We start from the raw sequence: 21,880 nt of genomic DNA on the forward strand, positions 1-21,880 counted from the left end.
GTGGCCTCTCCCAGGCCTCTGCCAGCAAGCAGGACCTCAGGCCTATGGATCTCCCCTGGCTGTGACGTGGGCTGTGGGCAGGAGGTTCCCTGCTCAGGATGTAGTCTGAGCTGTCCTTATTCTCCCCTGCAGTGGGGGCAGAACCGGGAGTGAGTCTGGGTGGGGCTGGGTTGGATAAGGCTGCCCTCAGCCTCCACAGCTGCTGTTAGAAGCAGTCAAAGTTCTGCTCTTTGTTTCCGTGCAGAGCTGCCGGGCGGGCGGGGCTGAAATGGCTCCACTCAGCTGAAAGTCTGGGCTTGGGGGTGGGGCTGTCCAAGACCCACACTCTGGAGCAGGTCTCGCTCCCCTCCAATCTCCCCCTCTCCATGTCCTCCCCCGGGCCTCCGCCAGCAAGCGGGGCCTCAGGCCGATGGACCCCCCCTGGCTGTGACGCTGGCTGGGAGGTTCCGCACCCAGGATCGTAGCCCGAGCTGGGTGCATAGCCCTCCTCTAGGAGGAGGGCCGCCTGTCAGGCACGCCAATCGGCCCCTGAAGGCACACACTCCTCAGTAGGCTCCTTCACAGATCCCTCCTCCATGCCCCAGGGCAGCGCGATCACAACCCGGGTGCATGGGGTCTGGTCTGCAGGCCTGACCCCTGGACCCTGGAGATCAATCCCTGACCCTGCCAGGGGGAGAGGCGCTGGTCCCGAATCACCTACAGGGCGCCCAAGCTGGATCGATTTCACTCCACCTCGGGATTTGCCCCGCTCTCCTGGAGTCCCCAGGCAAGTAGCACCTGGGAGGGCTGGCGGGTAGGGAGCTCGCAGTCTGAGTACCCCTCAGTCTGCTGTAGGGCCCCAAAAGGAAAGGTCCCGTTCCTTGGAGATGCCTCCGTGTGATGGCTAAATTGTCTCTCTGGGCACCCATGGGTAGGGAGGGGGAAGGAGAGAATGGAGCACTATGGCGTCTGCGCCCGGGTAGGTGCCCCAAGGGGGCTGGGAGCCCGGCGCTGAGTCTGCAAGAGGCCACTGCTCACTGGCGGCAGCCATCTCTGGGCTGGTGTCGGCAGGTCTCTCCAGCCGCTCAGGAGCCCACCAGCAGTCCGAGATGCAAGGGAGGGGGGAGTTAACCGCTCCACCTACCCTTGTCGCTGGTCTCCAAGCCTCTCGGGATCTTTCTCCTTCCAGTTCTCCTCCACGACGTCTTCCCGTGAAGTCTCCTGTAGTTTCAGGCACCCTTCCTTCCGACCCTCACCCGATCTATGTTTCTCTGCTAGCTTATTCTTTTTCTCTTTCTTCTAAAATTCGTCTTTTTTGCAGAGACCTTCTGACTGGCGGCTTGTCTCATCCACCATCTTGGCTCCTCCCCCTGTTTCCTTTTTTCTTTTTTTTAAGGTATGAGAGACTTTGACATTGGAATTAGATTATTCTGAAGGGTGTGCTATTTATTGACTACTGGACAACAATTCAATTTTTAGGTTTACTGAGCACTTAATAAGTGCAGACTTCTGCGTGGAGGATACGAATATGGATGAGGTGGAGACCGTGTTGCCAAGGATGCAATTCCAAAGCTTCTAAAAGCAGAATTCTGAGTAGGCCGATTAGTTTTTGAGCCAGATTTACTTAGTATAGACCACATGCTCTGTGTGGGCCATGGAACAAGTAAAGTGTGTGCTTGTCTCTTGTGAAAGGTGGGCTTCCTGGTTGCTAGGTGGCTCCCTTGGGGAAGACAGCCATGTAAAGCACGGCAGCTGAGTCGGGCTGAGAGACGGTTGTGGCTTGATGGCATTGCCCTAAACTACTTGCAATGCCACCTTCAGTCTGCCCTCAGATACCTGCACTGTGACTTAGCTTGATGGGCCCCAGGTTGGGTTTCCAGCGTTCCACATGATTCTGGCAGCAGATTTGCCTTTGTAATAGTCATTGAATATTTGATTTGGTTTTCTCCCTGGTCTGCCCTGAAGGCACTGGTTGGTGGCCTAGAGGCTTGGTGAGTGGCCACCGGCTGTGGATACTCCACAGAGGCGTTGGCCTTTGGCTGGGAACTCAGGAGTTCTGGTCATGCTCCCTGCGTGTGTGTGGGTGGGGAGAGATAAAGGGATAAGAAATTGATCATTACCTCTGCCCATTTCCTGAATCACAGAGAAAAGTGGAGTCTAAGCAATGGAATTCTAACCCCTTATACTCAAGGGTACTAATTCTCTTCTTCAGTTGCTGTGGGGAGAAAACAAGATGTGCTGAAGGAGAAGCAATCTAGGAATTTGGTTTCCACATTCAGAGACTCTGAGGTCTGGTTTCTGCGCCGGCTTCTGCATGATTTTGTGCAGCCCCATCTAAGTCTCAGTAAACTTGCCAGGAAAATGGGGCAATCATTCTGCCTAGGGTTACCTTGCAGGTCTGTGGAAGGATCAGTGTGGATAAGGTGATTTATGAAAATTATAAATGCAGCACCTGTCAATGGCGGGTAATAAAAGTACCCCCAAATCTGCTCCTAATGTTTTATGTAAAATACTCTTTGCTCAGTCCCAACCTTCCACGCATCTTTTCTTCTAAAGATGGCAGAGAACTTCCTACTGTGCGGTGGGTGAACTGTATGCATTACCCCCAAGATCCTGGGTTGGGCTGCCCTCACTGTTCCTTCGTGACCGGGGAGTTCTGTCTGTCCTTGCCCATGTCCACCATAGGTCAGCCTGATTTAGACAAGAGGGGAAAAAAGATCAGTGTTTGGTTGCCTTTGACCATCTCATTGATACTCATCTTGCACCAGCTGTGGCCAGGAAAGCCATTTTTTCCAAGGGTTTTTGTTCTCAGGAAAAGAGGCATGGTGGGGGAGGATTTTTATCTGGTGCTTATGTTATGCTTTACGTGTTGTCTCTTTTATTCCTCAGGGCAGCCCAGTGAGGTAGAAGTTATCATTCGCATTTCACAGGGGAGAAGGGAGAGGTTTGGGGAGGGGAGATGGCTTGCCCCAGGCTACACCCCCGCAAGCAGAGGAGGAAGAGGGTTCGAACCCAGATTGTACCACAAGGCCGGGGCAACCCTGAGAATTCTAGGGGATGTGCATGGAGTCGGGACACCTGGATTCTAACCCACCTGCTTCAACCCTGGACAGGTCATTGAACCCCTCGAGGCCTCTGCTTCTTGCAGTTGTAAAATGTGTATAATTTCAACTGTCCTCCCTACCCCCACCCCCTAAGCCTTGAGAATCAAGGTCAATAACAATTGTGGAAAAACCCTAGACCATAAAGTGCCCTAGTGAGGTTTGGGATTAGTTTTGCTCCTGTAATCAGAGTAAAGGGCATGGCTCAGACAACGGCTTTCTCCTGAGTTATGAAGCTTTCTTACCCCGGTGTGAGCTTTGTGCCGAGGGTGGTGTTGAAGATATTTCCTTCTCCAAAGTTCTGTGATGGTAAGATGTAGATGAGGTGAGAGGAGCTGGCTGGGAGGACTTCAGATCTGGGAGATTTTTTTGACTTGAATCTTATTCTAGACACCTTTATCTCTCTCTATCTCTGAGTGTTTCCTAATTAGGAATGTTTTGTATTTTAAGTTGTGTGTTAATAGAATATGCAACTGGTATTGGAGTAACACACAATGGTTACTCCAATGGTGGCTGAATTTGTCTTGCTTTTAATAATCCATTCATCACAGGGTGGGTTGATGTCCCTGTGTTCCATGCACTGTGAATAGAAATGTAGGAAAATAAAGATTGAAGAAGCACAATTGCTTCTCCTAAGGAGCTCGAAGACCAAGGTGATCAGACAGTGAACAGTTACAGCCCAGTGAGATAAGGCCAGGCAGGTGGTGAGTGGCCACCTACAGGATGTGATTAACACCAGCATTGAGGTGTGAGCTCAAGGTTGGAGCACCCAGGGCGCAGGCCTTGGACCTTTCTCTTCCGACTGCCTTTTCCATATCTCCGTGTGGATGTCTAGTCCAGCTTCAGTGTCTGGTACTGAGGGTGGACTTTCTGCTCCAGACCTGCTCTCCCCAGTCTTGCCCAGCTCGGCACATGGCAGCTCTGACTTCCAGGTGCTCAGCCTCCACACCTGAAACCACCCTTTGTTCTTCTCTTTCTCTCACATCCCACGTTCATATTATACAATCAACACATCCTGGTGGCTGTGCCCTCTGCTTCTCCTCCACATCCTCCCTGGACCAGGTCACGGCCAGCATGCCTGTGTCTGTGGCAGCACCCGCTCTTTGCTGGCCTCTCTGCTTCTGCCCCGACACCCCCCACCACCACATGTGGTCTGTTCTCAACACATCAAAGTAGCCTTGCAAACCTAGGTCATCTCATGGGATTCTTCTGCTCAGAACCCCCGCATAGTCCTCCAAGTAAAACATGGGATCCTTATGGTGGCCTTCGAGGCCTGATATGACCCTGTGCCCTGCCAGCTCCTAGGCCTCACCTCCTCTCACTCGCCACTCTCTCACCCTGCTCCTGTCACACTGGCACCAGCTGGGTCCTCTGCTGGCCTCCCATCACATGTCTGCAGGGCTCACTCTTTTCTTCTTTAGATTCCCTGCTGAGGCCTTTGCTGACCACCCTGCTCCCACCTTCCCTGCAGCCCCAATGCCCCATCCGACACACAAACCATATATTGTGTTTGTCCCGTGCACGCCACCTGAGGACAGGACAGCTGTATCTCCAGCTCCTAGGAGAGCACCTGGCACAGAATAAGTGCCCACTGATTATTTGTTAAGTGAGTGAAGACGGGGTAAGCATAAAGGAGAGGGGACATACATACACAGGGCTGCGGAGGCATGAGAGAACTGTCAGCCAGGAGCGCTGGGTGCAGACAAAGAAGAGAGCTGAGAGCACAGGTACTTGGTGTCAGGTTTTGGAGGGTCTGGGAAGGATTTCAGGCCAGAGAGTGACAGAATCTGGTTTGCATGGCATGCAGGAGTCTGGAGAAGTTTGGAGCAGGTGGGGCCAGGGTGCAGTTGTGCATCTGGGGAAAGCAGGCCAGCATGGTCAGCCAGGAGGAGGGCCCAGGACCTGCACAGAAGCCTCTGGAAAGTAGACCTATCCTCTCAGTAACTGTGCTCCTTCTCTGCCTCCTCCACGCCCATCATCTGCACCTGTCACCCTCACATCTTAAATCTTCTTTTCTCCCAAAGCCACAGCAAGGACACCTTCCCTGCCTCAGTCATTGCCATCCTGCCCTGTGGACCGATGGGCACCACCCCTGGGGACTCTCTCCCCCGGCTGCACTGCCCTTGCTTCTGTGCTGTTTGTCCTTCTATTCCTTACTCAGAGTAGGGGCTTCCAAAGTTCTGGCTATGACTCCTTCCTCTTCCTGCCTTCCGCAGGCATCATGCTGTCTCCGCAGCTTCCCCATCTGTCTCCCAGGCCAGTTGCTTCCCAGCGCCCAGCCCTGGGCTCCTCCAAGCCACTGGGCCATACTTCCAGCTCCCTCTCAGCAGCGCAAACTCAGACTTACGTGCTCCCACCTCCGCTCCCGCCCCCGCCTGCTCCGACTCCGCTCTCGATGTCAGTCTCTGTCAAGGGGCACCCTGTCCTTTCTGTCACCCAGGCTTGGAGCAGTGTCAGAGTTGCCCTGGCGCCACCCTCCGCCACATTCTCCCCAGCCCCAGCCACATCCGCTCCCTTTCCATTCTCAGCCACCAGCCAGATCAGACCCGTGTCACCTCAAGTATGGACCACCGAGTGGTCCCTCCTGGACGCTGGCTCAGCCAAGCCTCCCAGAGCACCAGCGTGATCTCTCCCACTGTGGAAGTTTGTGACAAATCATCAATGTTGCTTCCTTGCTCAGAAGTCTTCAACAGCTCTTCATTTCTCAAAAGGTCCACACTTCCCACTCTCATTAAATTCCTCCATAACCTTGTCGCTATGTGTTTTCCCACCCTTTATTACCAATAAAATCTCCAAACTGCAAAGCAAACCTGGAACCTCATAGATATTCTCCTGTCTCCTGGTCACTGAGAATCTTGCTCACTCCCCCTTTAAAACTCCTGACCTTCAAAAGCCTAGATTACAAGCCACCTCCCCTGAGAAGTCTGCTCTGATTGCCAGACCAGATGTGCTTCCTCCCTTTTCTACAGCCACACTGTGCCCTGCACCTCTCCCATACCCAGGCTTGTCCTGTTTGAGTTGATCACCTCCAGGGAACGTGTGCTGGCCGAAGGCTTGCACGGGCTCTTTTCCAGGGTTTACCAGTTCTGGGCCCACTATGTGAGCTCGACAGATGGGAATTTTCTTCTTTTCCTCATCTTTCCTCATAGTGGAATTTTTACTTTATTTATCTGTGACTCAATCCCCAATAATTTTTATTGCATGTAGAAAGGGCTCTGGAGATATTTCTTTAATTAGTAATAAATTAATTTCCTAAGCGGAACCCTCATTTCTCTCCTTTTGTACCTTGCGTGTTCTCATGCCCGCAGTGCCCCCTGGTGGAGAAGCGCTCCTGGGCCAGGCAGTGGCCACGCTGCTCCGCGGGTGCCAGCGTTCTGGACTGTTGGGGGACGTGCAGCTCGGGGACTCGTTTTATGATTAAAACAGAACAAAACCCCTGCAATACATGTGTCAAGAATAGTACGAACTGTCAGAATTAAAATTCTGAGTTTGGAAGTCTGTCCCTCCGCTCAGACCAACAGAGGACAGGGCAGGTGCCTTTCACGGCCAGGTCTGTGCAGTCCTCAGCCGCGCCTCTCCGAGGCCGCGAAGGTCGGGCCCGCAGTCGGACGCCCTGGTCTCAGTGCGCTTCCTTCCAGACACTCCCTCTGCCTGGAACCCCTGCAGCCTCCTTCTGTGCCTGTCAAATCCCTGCCCTCTGAGACTCCGTTCCCGTCCCATCTGCTCCACGAAACTTGCGCGGACCGCGGAGCCTGAGAAGTTCCTCTGCGCTCCCGCGCGGTGGCCGCCGCACTGTTGGAGCGACACACAGCGCGCGGCCTTCTCGGCTGTTTCTCGAATTTTCTGGAATTTACAAAAGAATATTGATCTTTAGTTTTCATGTATATGTGTCCTATCTCCCCTGCTGGATTTGAGGGGCTCGGTCCTGATTCGATTTGTCCTGAAAAGTCGGCTCCCCTGCCCGGCGCACGGGCGCGGGCCTGCAGACCTGCCTAGCTGCAGCCTACTCAGCGCTCCCGGAGCCGTGGGCTGTTGCGCCTGCTCTCGACTTGCTCGTACCTGCTGGCGGCGCCCAAGACACACATACGTAGGCACTTAGGATCGCAGTCCATGTGACCGTAGGCCTAAGGCGCAGAGGGGTTGGTACAACCTAAAGTAACAAATAACACCTTCTCTCCATACCCCTGCTCCCTTTCACCTGTCCGCCTGGCCCCCCCACCCCCCAGGAGTCAAGGGGATCAGTCCGGGAGGCTTCCTGAAGGAGGTGACATTCCATGATGGTTTTATAAGTGAAAGGAAAGAGAACATTTCTTCCCAAGTGAATGAACTGACATACCACAGGCAGAGAGAGAGGGAACATGTGTGAAGGTGTGTGAGTGTTGGTTGGCTTCCCAGGACTGAGGTAAAAGTCTGCCGTCTTTGATGGAAGGGATGCCATTAAGTGTGAGACTCCCAGGAAGTCCTACACACGTGTGTCAGAGCAAGGTCCCAGAGGTGTTCATAGAAATTTCTGCTTTGTCCCTTAGGATTCTTGGGATGAGATTCTTATTGGTGATGCGGAACTGAAAAGGGTGATGGCTTGTTCCAGGTAAGGCTCTTTCCTGTCCCTTCTGGGATGCAGAGAGGTCACTTTGCTTTGTCTCCTGTTTGATGCTGCATGTGTGTGTGTGTGTGTGTGTGTGTATGTGTGTGTCCAGGTGCATGTTAACCACGGTGGACCCGGACACTGGCATCATGAGCAGGAAGGAGCCGCTGGAAACGCTGAAGAGGTAGGACTGGGTAGACAGGGTCGCATCCCTGGGTTTAGGTGCCTGGGACAGAAGCAATATTTGTTGCTGAATATTTGTGAGAGGAAGCAGTGAAAACACCACACACATATAGTCTTGAAGCTAAAGAGGGTCCAATGACTAGGTAATTTGGGAAATGTTCCTGGGTGCTTTGGTTACCAGTATGTCTTGCACAGATAATTTTATTTTTCATTTAGAATTCGTAATTCAAATAACACCAATTAAAAAACACATTGCTTAGTTACATTGGCAAATTTTATTATTGACTGAGTATTTCTAATTTATTAGGTGTTGTAATGGCATTGTGGTTATATAAGAAATGCCAATATATCTTAGAGAAGCTCGTTGTATGTACGTGGGAGTGAGGAGACATGGCATCTGGGGTCTGCTGTATATGATGGTAGCAAAAAAAAAGGATAGACGAGCACATAAAAAGGTGTCAAGGTAAAATTTGGGGAATAATTATATTGAGGTTTATTGCACTATTCTTTCTACTTTTATGTTTACTTTAAAATTCCATTAAGAAAACATCTTAAGTGAAGACAAAATTACAGAGAATAATTTTAAATTGTATATAAAGATGGTCAAGATAACATTAATTTTACAAAGCTGATTACAAAATAGCATGTATAGTATTTATCTTTTGGTTTTGGTTTATTTGATTTTACTTTTACAAATTATATAAATGCACATGAGTAAAGCCTATAAGGCCGGCAAGATGGCTCGCATCTGTATTGCTAGCACTCTGGGAGGTGGAAGGATTGCTTGAGGCCAGGAGTTCAAGACCAGCCTGAGCAAGAGCAAGACCCTCATCTCTACAAAAAATAGAAAAATTAGCCAGGTATGGTGGCATGCACCTGTAATCCTGGCTACTCCAGAGGCTGAGGCAAGAGAATCACTTGAGCCCAGGAATTTGAGGTTGCAGAGAGCTATGATGATGCCACTGCACTCTAGCCTGACAGAGCGAGACCCTGTCTCAAAAAAAAAAAAAAAAGAAGCTGAAAGGATATAAAACAAAATGTTAATGGAGGCACTTTTTGGGGATAGTAATAGAATTACAGAAAACATTATTCTTATATGTAGTCTCTAAACTTTCTATAATTAACTTGCATTACTTTTGCTAAAACAATAACAATAGTAACAATTTAGGATCCAAGCATGTCATTGCTGTTATTTGCCCAATCTGGGACCCAGGAAATCCCCAAAACTCTGAACATGAACTTATGGTACTTATCTTAATTGGTCCCTTTGGCATTGAATGCAGGGTCACAGGTGGAATGTCAGGTCTCAGATCTGTGGCCTCTGAGACCCTTGGCTTTGGTCCTCCCCAGGTATCACTCTTAGAGGGGAGGGTGGGGGAAGGCAGGGACTGCTCTGGGCAAAGCCCCAGAAGTTTGGAGAAGGAAGGCAGTTGAGGTGTGGCCCTCTTGTGTCGAAGCCATCATGAAAGAACACATTACGGAGAGGTTATGCTGGGGTTTTGTGTGGCAGGACTCATTCCTGGAACGTGAGGCTTGCTACCTCCCTCCTTCCACCTCTCACCATGCTGGTGGCCTTTTTTGGGTCGACAATTCAGTCTTCTTTGAGGTGCACCAGTCCCTCCCTGCCAATGCTGCTGTCCCAGAGCCACTGTCTGGCCCCCTCTTGAGGCAGGCCGAAGCCGTGGGCTGGAGCGCTGTTGTCCCACCAGCACATGCCCCCCAAGCACGAGGCCCCAGGCCTGACCTCCCCGGCCAGCACTGGTCATCTATGGAAATGGGTCCCAGTGTGAGGGCCAGGTTACAGCAAGGGGGACAGATGGCCATCAAGGGCCTATGCCACCTGGCAGAGAGAGAGAGAGTGGTCAAGAGAGAAGTCAAATGGGGTGGGACTCGAGGAATCCTCCAGGTGCGCAGCAAATGCTGCACTGTACCCAGGTCCTCCAGCACTGTGTGTGACCTGCAGGAGCATTCAAAGAGGGACTATAGACCAACCTAAGGCATTTTTTTTTTTTTTTTGAGGCAGAATCTCACTCTGTTGTCCGGGCTACGGTGCTGTGGCATCTGCCTAGCTCATAGCAACCTCAGACTCCTGGGATCAAGCGATCCTCCCGCCTCAGCCTCCTGAGTAGCTGGGACTATGGGAGCTCACCACCATGGCCGGCTAATTTTTCTATTTTTAGTTGAGATGGGGTCTCACTCTTGCTCAGGCTGGTCTTGAACTTCTGACAGCAAGTGATCCTCCCACCTCGAATCCTGTCATTTTGAGGGGATGTTTCTCAACATTCCAAATATTAAATGACTTTTCTGTAAATATGGAACATTTAAGATTGGTACATTTCATTTCATGGAAATTTTACCTAAAAAAAAGTAAATAACATTTTATGCTAGGTAATGATATGCAAACTGAACTGTTTAGAGGTGAAGTATACTGAGGTCTGCAACTTATTTGGAAATGCAAAAAAATTGATGGATTGATGGATGGATAAATATGTAGTAAAGGAAATATAGTAACATGTTAAGTAGAAAATCGAAGCAGTTGGTTAATGGATGTTTGCTATAAAGTTCTTTAACTTCTTTTCCTGCTTGAGAATTTTCATAATAAAATGTTGGGTAAAATGTCACTATGTGACAGAATGTTCGTGAGAGGAGCAGGGTTTTGAGAAACAGCAACGAGAGACCATAACTATCCTTTGAAATGCGCTCACTCACCATCAGAAGGAACCAGAATTCAGTCTTCCTGTTTTCCATGGCCACAGAGGAGCCACAGGGAGGAGGAAGCAGGGTGGGCCAGTGGCAAGAGTCCGGCATCAGAGTCCAGAGACCTGGCTGTGGGCACAACACACCAGCTATCGTGGTCACCAGCAAGTCCCTCTGTCCCCACTGTCCCCGACTCAGGCCCTGGGTGTTCTTCCTTATAACATAGGGGACTCAGTGCAGAGCTGGATGACTCTGTGTGCAAGCCAGCCGAGTAATTTGGGAATTGGCTGTCATCCTTTTTTATCCACCTTTTTCTCCCTCGCCCCTCAATGTGTTGCTTGGCGCTGGACGTCCTTTCCCTCTGGATGCAGAGAGTTTCTGTACTTGCAGAGATGGCCCCTCAAAGGGCTCTGTTTGCTTGGGCTGGTTCTCTGAGTCTTCAGTGCCGCCTCCCTCCACTGGCAGCCTGTGTTTATAGAAGGATGATGATTGACCCCAAACACAGAGCGAGGGCGGGAAGGCCGGGCGCCAGGAGCCAGCACACCTTCCTGCTCTTCTGCAGGCTTTGTGGAGCCCAACAATCTGGCCCTAATCGCTCCAGTACCCCAGGAGACAGTGCAGCCAGGGGAGGTGTCTTCTCCTATCTCTTAGTGAGATTTAAATTGCCAGGGATGTGTAATTTATGTTCTCTCTGGGACAGGTGGTCATAAATCGAGGAGTGAAAGGCCTGGCCATATCACATAAATCACGGGAAGGGAAGCAAATGGTGGTGTCAACAACAGCCTCTCTGCTGTTGGGTGAGGCTCAGAGCCACACTGCTTCTGTCTCTGTGCGCTCGTGGTGCCCAAGCTGGTGCTGCAAGTGCTCGGCAGGAGGCCTCTGCCCACCCAGCCCTACCTACTGTGTCAGTAGCCCCCAGGCACAACCTGGGCTGGCAAAGCGGGGCGAGGAAAAGAAATGCAGCTACAGGACAGAGGCACAGGGGAGCCTGTGTCTGCAGAACACTCACAGTGGTTGGCACAGTGGAGGCCTGTGTGCTAAGAGGAAAATATGAAGATGCAATTACTGTTTTCTTTCTTAAGGGAAGGTGAGTACACACACTGAACCCATGGCCTGAGGGGTGGCTGGAGTCAGTCATTGTTGCCTCCACAACATCTTGCCCCTAGTAGAAAGAAGACAGCACAATTACTCACGGATACTCAGAAGCAGGTTGCAGGATGCAAGGACACTGCGACAGGAACGGCGTTTGCCACCAGCCACTTGTGTTAGGCTGTGCTGTGGGAGGTAAAGGCAGAAAGGATATAGCAGCGGTGACTCTGTGGGAGAGTCAGAGAGGCAGAGGGAGACAGACCTTCTGCCCTAGTCTGGCTCCGACATTGGGAAGTCACTTAGGTTCTTGCTGTCTCAGTTTCTTTGTTTGTATAAAGAACTTATAATACCTCTTCCGGTAGACTAGAATAAGGCAATAAAAATATTCTTATAGACGATAAAATACTGCACTCAATGACCATGTAAGCCAGGGTTATTGATGGTCTCGGTTTGTAAACTTGCCGCATTCTGAGGGAGGTGCCTGAGGATGCTCTCCGTTCTGTGAAGCTGTTTTAAGTGAAACCCAACCCAAGCCCGTGCAGCGGCCGCGTCTGGGGAGCTTTCGCAATGCTCTTGCATTTGTGACCTGGCCATCGAGAGAGTAGGCTGCGAGGTCTCCGGAGTGGCCTGTGCCCTGGGCCACTTGTCTCCCCACGAGCTCCAGCACTGCAGCCTGAGCAGTGACTACACTGGCCAGTAACTGAGTAAACCAGGCAGTGTAAACAATGAGCAGCGCGCTGTGGTGCCCAGCGCTTTGCAAAGCGTCTCCTTTCACACCGCACCCTGTAGGTGTGCAGACCTCTGTTTAAGCCAAATAAAGTATCTTGGGCCTCCTGCTCGTTAGAGTAGTAGTACGTTTTGTGTTCATTAAAAGAGAAAATGCACTAAGAAAGGAGATTTTAAATGATTTTGTGATTTATTAATCCCTACTGGAATATATATAGGAAAAAATCCTGGAAGACCCATGTACGAGGCAACACTGTGATTTCAGTCTGTTGAGCGACGCTTGTGTGCATGGATTCATAGACCGCTTGCAATGCCTCCTCGGCACCGCTAGGCGTCGCCGACGACCGCGTTTCGTCCTCCCGCAGCCCGGCGGGGCGGGGCGCGGCGGCCAGAGGTGCCGCAGGAGGTGGGGAGCCCTGGCCTGCTGGGCCGGCTGGGAACCACTTCTCCACCCCCATAGCGCGTCCCATCTCTGTTCTTAGACAGCGGAGTGGACGGCCACCTGTGAGCCAGGTGACCACACCTACACTTTTACAAACCGCCCCCTCGCCCCACCCCGTGCCCTTTGAGCGGCGGCTCCTCCCGGCTCCCCACTCCTCAGCGACCTGGTGAGGGCGTGTGTGTTTGGTGGGGAGGGTCAGGTAACACCCGTGAGTGGCTGAACCTTCGTGGAGGTGAGTAAGTTATTTAGACCCCTTAATTCCCCTCAGGCCTGTGGGTGTGCTTGGGAGATAGCTAGATGGCCAGGGATTGCATCCTCACTAGGAGTGGGCCAGACCTGCGCCCTGGCCCCAGAGGGACCACCTAGATCTGTGACCTTGGGCAAGTTACTTACTCCTCCGAGACTCACTTGTAAAATGAAGATACACATTCCCACAGAGGCAGATTATAAGGTCTAAAAGAGATCATATGTGTGAAGGTCTTTATAAACTGTCCGTGTGTGGTGTACAGAACTCCATTCTCAATTTCTCCCTGAGATAATCAGAGCCCGGGACCCTAGACCACAGAGCTCAGCCACAACAAGAAATCCCAAGTGACAGAAATGACTGCGCTGGCCCTCATCCTGAAGAGGCCACCCCTGGACGGACACAGGTCCCAGAATGTCCTGGGAGGCATGCTGACAGAGGAGAGGTGGGCTAGGAGAGATGCCTGGGTTCGTTGGGCCCAAGGTCATTGCAGAAACCTGATTACAGAGAGAGGGAACAACACTCTTGGTAAGGCAGGGCAGCCTGGATCAGCAGCTTACATTTTTCATTCATCCTCTTATTCATTCATTTGTTCGACCAACATTTTCTAGAGTGGTTACATTATACCAGGCACTGTACCAGGCCATGGGGATACAGCAGAGAACAGAATGGACATGGCGCTGCCACGGTGGTGTTTAAAGTCTGAGCGAGGGGCCGAGGGTCTCCAGAAGGAGGTTCTAGATTTGACTCTCTCCATTTTCTCATTAGCCATTTCTGATTTGAAGGACAAAATTAGAACCAAGTTGTTACAATAGATTTTTTAAAGCAAGACAGAATGAAATTAATGTTTTCTATAAAAATATTTTAAATATAAAAGTGATGTAAAATTGGGGTTAGCCTAAACAAAAAATGGAAAGAAATCTTTCTCCCAGTGGAGGGCCGAGTGGGGCAATCTTGCCATGTTTTCCCCACACATCTGCTCATGTGCCTTCTTCCTGAAGCTTCTTGAGTTTTCTGCCTGACAAAGATATTTGTACTTCTCTGTTACACATTACATCACATTTTACCCCCCAGCACCTTTATCTGTTCAGCAATTATGGGTCATGGGTGACATCGAGGCCTAGTGTTGGGTGTGAGCAGTACAAGGGCGTTGGACACAGTTCCTGTTCTCCAGGGACTTTGTCTTGTAGAACAGATGGACTTGTGCCTGACATTACAGAAAAAGACATGTGAGTGTTGGGGGTGCAAAGAGAATTGAGGAGGGGAAATTACTCCTGGCTGGGGGGTCCTGGGTTTCATTCCTAGGAGCTGGGCTTTGAGGCAGGTAGAATTCTAATGCATGGGACCTGGTGGAGGGGCATCCTGCAGGAATCATGGAGGACTCACAGAGCCAGTAGAATGCAAAGCAAGGTGGAATCCAGCAAGTGCTGCACATAAGGAGCAGACGGCAACAGGTTTAAAAATGCCAGTTGAGGTCAGGTGGAGAGCCCTTCATACCAGGCTGAAGAGCTGGAATGTTATTCTTTAGGAACTAGGGAGCCATGGAAGGTTTCTGAGCCTAGGACTGATAGGCCCAAAGCACAATTAACACAGTAATATAGTGTAGTGTCAACAGTGAGTTGAAAGGGGAGTGGAGAGTGAGGAAGAGAAGCAGGTTAAGAAGTTATTACAATAGTCTGCTCATGCTGGAAGCAAGGTTGCGATGGTGGGAACGAGGAAAAGCAAGCAGAGTCAAATGATGCTGTGCAGGAAGAACTTCAGGACTGAGAAACTGGACAAACTATGGAAAGTAAGGACAATCATATAAAGGACGACTCTGGGTTCAAGTGACAGACGTGGAAGAGTCAGGAAGAAAGATTCTTCGGGAAAAGGGAGATGATAAAGTATGTCTAGGCATACTGAGTACCTAATCTCTCAGTGCGGAAAAAGGGAACATTAACATAGAGAAAGGATGTGGGAATATGGCCTCTGGTTACTCCTGAAGTTGTGCACTGGGCAGGCTGCCCAGCCCCAGGAGGCACTGTTCTGCTAGACTTTGGTGGGAAAGGTGCCCCCTGGAGCTGTGCAGCATGGCAGTCCTGGGTGGTATGGGTACTTACCTGGGCGGAGAAGAAGCCATGTGCTAGCTGAGCTCCTGCTTCTGTTGGGCTGTACTCATCATGGTCTTTCTCCTATTGCAGTTATCGCCAGTGTGACCCTTCCGAACAAAAGTTGTATGGAAAATCACCTCTCTTTGGACAGTATTTTGTTCTGGAAAACCCAGGGACAATCAATGTGGGAGACCCCGTGTACCTGCTGGGCCACTAATGGGAACCATATGTCCTGGAATATCAGATACCTTTAAAAAAAGTCCTCAAAAATGACAAAACTTGAAGCAGTGTTTCAACTGACACCTCAGCATTTTCTTTAGATTTACGATTTTCAAGTTTTTCCTCTTTGGGATTTCCTTGTGTCTTGATGCTGCCAGTGTCCCTGTGCACAGGGCAAAATAATATAGTTTTGATAACTTGGTGGGGCTTCATAGGATTCTGAAAACTCCCTGTTTAATTATGATGATGGAATCATTGTTTCTCCATTTATCTATCAAGAGTACCAACCTCTGTCATCTCACTTTAGGAAAAGAGAAGAGAAAGAGGAAGAGTAGGTGAGCCAGAAGAATGTTCGGAAATGTTTTATCACTTCTATCATGGGGCATGCAGTGAAATTTAAATTGCTCCCCAAATAAGACTGGAACACAACCTCACTTTTCTCCTCAATCCTCAGGCTAGTTTTCAAAGTACATACAAAGCCTGACTTGCAGGAAGCACTTCAGATATTAATTTTCCATAGATCTTCTTGGATCTGACACTGTTATTTCTCAGATAGCATATTCTCAGTTCCCTAAAAGTGCTCAGAAAGGTGGCTGTGCTGTCATGATGGCCTTCTGGATCCTTGCGGGTCCCCTCAACTCTTGACTCTGTAAACTTCAGGGCGAAAAAGTTCTGAAGTCCGTGGAGGAGGAGACCACTGATTGTGTGATTTGAAATAGATCACTGAAAACCTTTAAAAGGATAAAAGGAAAGGATATGTTAGTTTATTTAAAATCCAATATCTAGTTTTTTACTGACCAAACTATGTAACTCAAAGTTCTGAGGAAGTGTATCTTACATTGCCATTTTGCCCTTTGATTGTATTAGGAAGTTGACTAAATTATGAAAAATGTTTCAAAAATCATAAATAAACGGAAGCTACTTTGGCTACTTTCAGATCTCACTAACTTCTTGGCACAAGGTCAGACTTGGAAAACTGACTGAGGTGAACAGACAAAGCTAACTAACTTCTGACACCTGCCCAGAGCCAGATTTTCTGCAAAATGGACCTGCTCATACACAGCATCCCAGATAAACACACATCTTTGAAGAGCTAACAAGTAAACATGCTTTTTACCAAAAACTGTGTATTTTTCACTTTAGTTTATAAAAGAGGTCAGTGATCACTGAAATCTAGCTGTACTTTGCCATAAAGTCACAAGTTAACAAGCGCGTGTGCATATGTTTTCTGGTTGGTGTGAATTATTGCGATTTGTTTTCTGCCCACTTGGTGTAAAGTGGAGAATTCAAACAATCATCTAGATAACCTGGGCCATCACTTTCCCCAGTAAATCCACTTTATACTGAAACTACAGATAGACTGAGAAAAAATGAAGAGTTTGGCAAGTAGCATTACTAATGGAACATTCAAGAACCCATGGTAGAATGAATGCAGATAGGATTTAGGAAGCCACTTGAATATTGGGTCTCTGAGAGTAGCTAATATTTAGGGACTGATCAGAAATCCAAGGTTGGTGGCTACTCCTAGATATTTGCAATCAGTGGCAAGGTGAATGCCTTAGACCTGGATTTCTAACTTCTTGTAAGAAGTAACATCCACTCTGTCATGGCCAGTCTGTGTCAAAGGCCACACCTCCGGCAGAACCCACCATTGTCTGTGAATAGGCCCTGGGACGGCCAGCATGCAGGGCAATTGTCAAACGGGAGGGGCACCCAGATGTCCTTTTCAGTGGGCAAGGGTCTCCTGCTGCTGCTCAGAGTGTGAGGAAGATTCCTGTGTGAAGAGAGGTTCCAATGACCTCTAGAATCAGATTAGTTGCCAAGCTTTCTGTCAGTGAGACGTAAAAGCCATTTACTTGTGTTTATTTTATATTTAATGAGTTGGTTCATGCCAAAGACAAAGCTGATGTCCCATTTATTTTGGATACTGAACATGTGCACGCAATTCCACTTGAAATATAGGATCAGGAATGTGGGCCATCACAGACCCTCAGAAAGATCTCCTTACATCAGCGGGCGATGGATCTGGGTCAGGCCGACATATTTACCCTGAGTGGCGTCTCCTTCTGCATGGCGACTTTATGCTGCAGTTGCGGTGGAGCGTCAACCCAGAGCTGGAGGTCTCGAAGAAGACGACGGGAAAGGCTGTGTGTGGGATGCCTGGAAGGCTCACTTTCCTGACTATTCTACAGAGAAAGGTAGAAACTTGCAACCAGGAGATCAAAGCAGCAACGTATACACATGATGGCAGAAAGAAATCAGGATGGGCCTGTGGAAATCAGACAGTTGTCTGACAATGAGAAATACTTTTCTCCTACCTTTACAGATGATAGGGCAGGGTGAGGAGATGAGCTTGTGGGAAGGCTGCCGATTTGGTAAAAGTGTGTGTGGAGGCCAGGTGACCTAGACCAGCCAAATGGGATTTTGGGAAACCATTTATGAGGGTGTCACCAACAGTGGGGCAGGCTGAAGCTCCAGGCAGGTGCCCCAGAGCTCCCAGAGTGTGACAAGTTAAAGCAATCTGTGATGGTGAACAGATACATTAGAGTCCTTCAAAAGTGACAGAGTGGCTCTCAGACCAGACCTTGATTGTAGGTCTAATCAAGGTGTCGGTACCACCCCATAACACTGCATTTCCAAAAGTTTTATTGGCTCATGGAATTCTGAAAGTTTTCCTGGAGGGTTGCTCCCAAAAAAGACTCCATGGATGGATAAGTTTGGGAAGTCCTGCATGTCTCACTCCTCTTCAACAAAGAAGGCTCTGGAGAACCTGCATAAAGACATCTGTGTTTAGCACCACCCTTCCCAAAGGTCTGTTTTTGACCATCTTTTGAGAAACTCTGGCTCTGATCTCTAGAGAGAGCACCAAGCAGGGGCAAGGAATCCCATTTAGCAGGAGTGGGGTGTTCCTGGGAAGACAAGAAGTTAAAAGTGCCCAGTGCTTCCTCTCTCCCTGGTTCCTCTGACTAGGACAAAAGGATGAGACTGGTGCAGAAGGGTGGGACTAGGGCTTGAAAGGTGAAAGGAGGCATAGAGAAGTGTCTTAGACCCCTCTTCTTTTGTGGGCTTTAGGAAGCATTCTTTTGCTTTGGGATCATTTTCCAAACCTACATTGATGGATGGATAGGGTGGGTCGGGGTGAAGGAGGGAAACCCAAGCTCTCCCAAGTCCTGGCCTTATACCAGTGCCCTGTGATGAAAGTGCTCCAGGATTGGCTCATACCTGTAATCCCAGCACTCTGGGAGGCCGAAGCAGGAGGATCACTTGAGCTCAGGAGTTCAAGACCAGCGTGAGCAAAAGCAAGACCTTGTCTCTATTAAAAATAGAAAAATTAGCTGGGTGTTGTGGTACACACTTCTAGTCCCAGCTACTCAGGAGGCTGAGGCAGGAGGATCATTTGAGCCCAAGAGTTCAAGGCTGCAGTGAGCTATGATGATGCCACTACACTCTACCCAGAGCAGTAAAGTGAGACCCTGTCTTGAATAAAAAAAAAAAGAAAGTGCTCCAGGATGCTGCACGCATCAGGGAGGGCCGCCCTCTTTCTGTCTGCTGGCTTTACCTTCCTAATGCAGCTCCTTCCGACTAGAATGCCTCCCACCCCATGACGCAGAATCACCCCAGCATTCCACTGCCCCAGCCATACCCATGCAGCACTTTATACCATGCTCTGAGATCAGCAAGAACAGACATCGTTGGCTTCTACCACTTTCATTGAAATGGATGAATGAGTTATGATAGCACCTACAGTTACCTAATTTCAAGCAAGGGGGAGATTCTGGCTTGGTGCCACAGATGTTCTTGGAATTGGGATAATAAAACTGTCCCTGAGGCATCCCCTTGTCTGCTCTGACTGTGCTTTCTTCAGGGGAAGAGGCCCGGGCCATAGCCCTGACTATACCCCTGCTTTCCCTAAAAACACAGCTTGTGGGGGACCAGTGGGGCCACCTGCTCCCAGGCTCTGTAGCCTAGCTCAGGGACAGGAGTGGCCTTCATCACATTATTAGTCTTCCTGGACAGGCTGTAGTTTGTGTTAAGTAACAAAAGGGTTTGAGAAGTGTCTTCCCATCCAACTTCTTCCAAGGCCATTTTTGATGGGTGGGTCAAGTTCACTCACATTTGGCTATTGACTGATCTAATGCATTTGCTCTTGCTTGGTGGTCCTCAGTCCTGTTCCCTTAGCTGCACAGAGGTAAACTCTTCCTGCTGCCTCCCTTGAGAAACCCACAGCCCCCAGTTGCTCCCCTTCATTCTCTTTTCTTGTGCCCTCTACCGATCCCTGACCTGTGTCTTCAGTAGTCTCCAGTCCTGGTGGAGCCTGCAAGGTCTAAGTCAAGTCTACCTTCTATCTCCCCTCCTTAGGATTGCTGGAGGTACTGTAAATAAAGTATTTTTGTCATAATTATTTCTGATGAACGTTTTTGCACCTAATAAAGGCTCAGAGAGATTGAGTTTACTTGGTCTAGGGGAGGGGCACCTTCCAGATGACTTGCCCAGCAATTAAAGCCGCTTGTTAGTCGGAGGCCCAGGACGGCCGAGGACAGCTGGAGAGCTCTTCTTTGCAGGCAGCTCTGGTTAACATCAACCGGGAAAGCTCTTTGTAAACACATGAATAATTGATCGTCCAGCGCTCACATAGCTACCGCGGATCTGAGCCCATATGACTCATTTGCGAGCCATTCCTGTCGTCTGGATGCCATAACATTGGAGGAATGATGACGGTTTCTTGGAGGTTCTTCTGTGGCCAGAGTTGCCAAGACCAAGGCTGTAATGGTTTGTTATGATGACCTTTGTTATTCCATTAGGCTCAATTGCTTTAAAAAATGATGTGTGCATACTTTAGGAACGTTTTTACCCTTTACGTTGACCTGACATCATAGTTTATATTACAAAATGTATTAATGACAGAGGAGTGTTTTCATGTCCCAAGGACAAATTTTAACAACCATAATCTGCCCTTAGTCATCATAAATATAAATGTATTGGTCAAACAGATCTCGTTAATGTGGCCAAGATAAATGCAAGTCATATTTTAAGTCAGTTGAAGTTGTAGAGAATATATCTGGAGCTTTTTGTGGGGCTAAGAGATCTTGCATATGCGCTATCAAAAGGCTGAGAAAATTAGCATGTCCCCCGCCTGGGTTTTGCCTTGGACAGATATAAACATCTTGGGGATGTTGAGTAAGATTGTTCACATAGTTTCTGGACATCGTTAGTGCCTGATGGGGTGAATCTTAGTTCTTAAAGCCGTATTCTTGTGATCCTCCGAGGCTTTTGAAAAGAAAACAAAATAAAAATTTGAAGTCTTAGCAATGTGCTGCCCAACTAACATTTTTCTGAGTTATTTGGTGTCTTAAATTTTTAACTATATCATCCTCCCCACTCTGCAATATCTTGCTTTCTGCAGGACGAGTCCTTTTCTGCAGATGTGTGTCTGACATTTGCATCATTCCAGTTGGCAAGCTGCGTGCGGGCAGACGGAGTTCTAGGCATGATCTGCAGGACGGGATGAGCACTTTGTTTCCATCTCTGTTATGCCACACTCAGAAGTGCTGGTCTCTATTAGTGGTGTCCACATTATAAGCTTCTTAGGCATAAAATAAATCTTTGTTTAAGAAACACTTTTTAATAGTGTTTTTATTTTGAACTATGAAAATACGTTTAAGGGAGTAATGTCTCCAATGCTACTCTCTGAGAAAGCAGACTGTTCACGGGGGAATTCATCTCCCCCAAATACAGTAAACATGGTGTCTGTCCACAGATTATGGTCACCTGGCAATGAATGACGAGCACTTCAATAAAAACCATTTGCCCTTTTTCCTTAGAAGAATCTTGTACGAGGAACTTTCCCTTCTGAATCTGCTACAGTTTTTGGCAACACCAAGTACTGAGGTTTAGGAATGAGACTTTGTCTGGATAAATTCCCTGGGACTGGGGATTGGGGTATTTTCTAAATTTGTGCTGTTGATAATCTCCAACATTGTTTAAACTTTTTGAGCAATTTAAAAAGTGAGACACATACATGCATGTTCATAGTAGCATTATTCACAATAGCCAAAAGACAGAAACAACCCACATGTCCACTGGCAGATGAATAGATAAACAAAATGTGGCGTATACATACAATGGAGTATTATTCAGCCTTGAAAAGGAATTCTGACTCATGCTACAACAACTTGAGGACATTATGCTAAGTGAAATAAACCAGTCACACAAGGACAAATATCTATAACTTGTTTTTTTCTATTCTCTTTTTTTTTTTTTTTTTTTAGAGATGAGGTCTCACTATGTTGCCCTCGCTTGTCTTGAACTCCTGGGCTCAAGTGATCCTCCCACCTCAGCCTCCTGAGTAGTTGGGACTACAGGTGCATGCCACCACTCCTGGCTCAAATACCATATGGTTTCACTTACATAAGGTACTAGAGTAGTTAAACTCACAGAGACAGAAAGTGGAAGGATAGTTGCCAGGGGCTAGGTGGAATGGCGAATAAGGATTTGTTATTTAACGGGTACTGAATTTTAGTTTTG

The 21,880-nt window shown here is 48.6% G+C and overlaps 1 protein-coding gene across 5 annotated transcripts in view; it reads left to right on the forward strand.

Annotated features, from left to right (window-relative positions):
* MARC1 (mitochondrial amidoxime reducing component 1) overlaps positions 1–20,796 on the forward strand; it is a 41,701-nt gene extending 20,905 nt beyond the window's left edge. The window contains exons 5-7 of one of the 5 annotated variants that reach the window (XM_012662197.1): positions 7,607–7,668; positions 7,778–7,849; positions 20,760–20,796. In XM_012662197.1, coding sequence (XP_012517651.1) covers positions 7,607–7,668; positions 7,778–7,849; positions 20,760–20,790 — 165 coding nt within the window. In that variant the 3' untranslated portion in view covers positions 20,791–20,796. Of the gene's footprint in view, positions 1–7,606; positions 7,669–7,777; positions 7,850–8,155; positions 8,381–11,245; positions 16,664–20,759 lie in introns of those variants that run through there. The other 4 variants (XM_012662195.1, XM_012662199.1, XM_012662198.1 and 1 more) reach the window with 4 other exon arrangements.
* Positions 20,797–21,880: the final 1,084 nt, after the last annotated feature.

Source organism: Propithecus coquereli, unplaced genomic scaffold (assembly GCF_000956105.1).
Source record: "Propithecus coquereli isolate 6110/MARCELLA unplaced genomic scaffold, Pcoq_1.0 Scaffold756, whole genome shotgun sequence".
NCBI classification, from domain to species: Eukaryota; Metazoa; Chordata; class Mammalia; order Primates; family Indriidae; genus Propithecus; species Propithecus coquereli.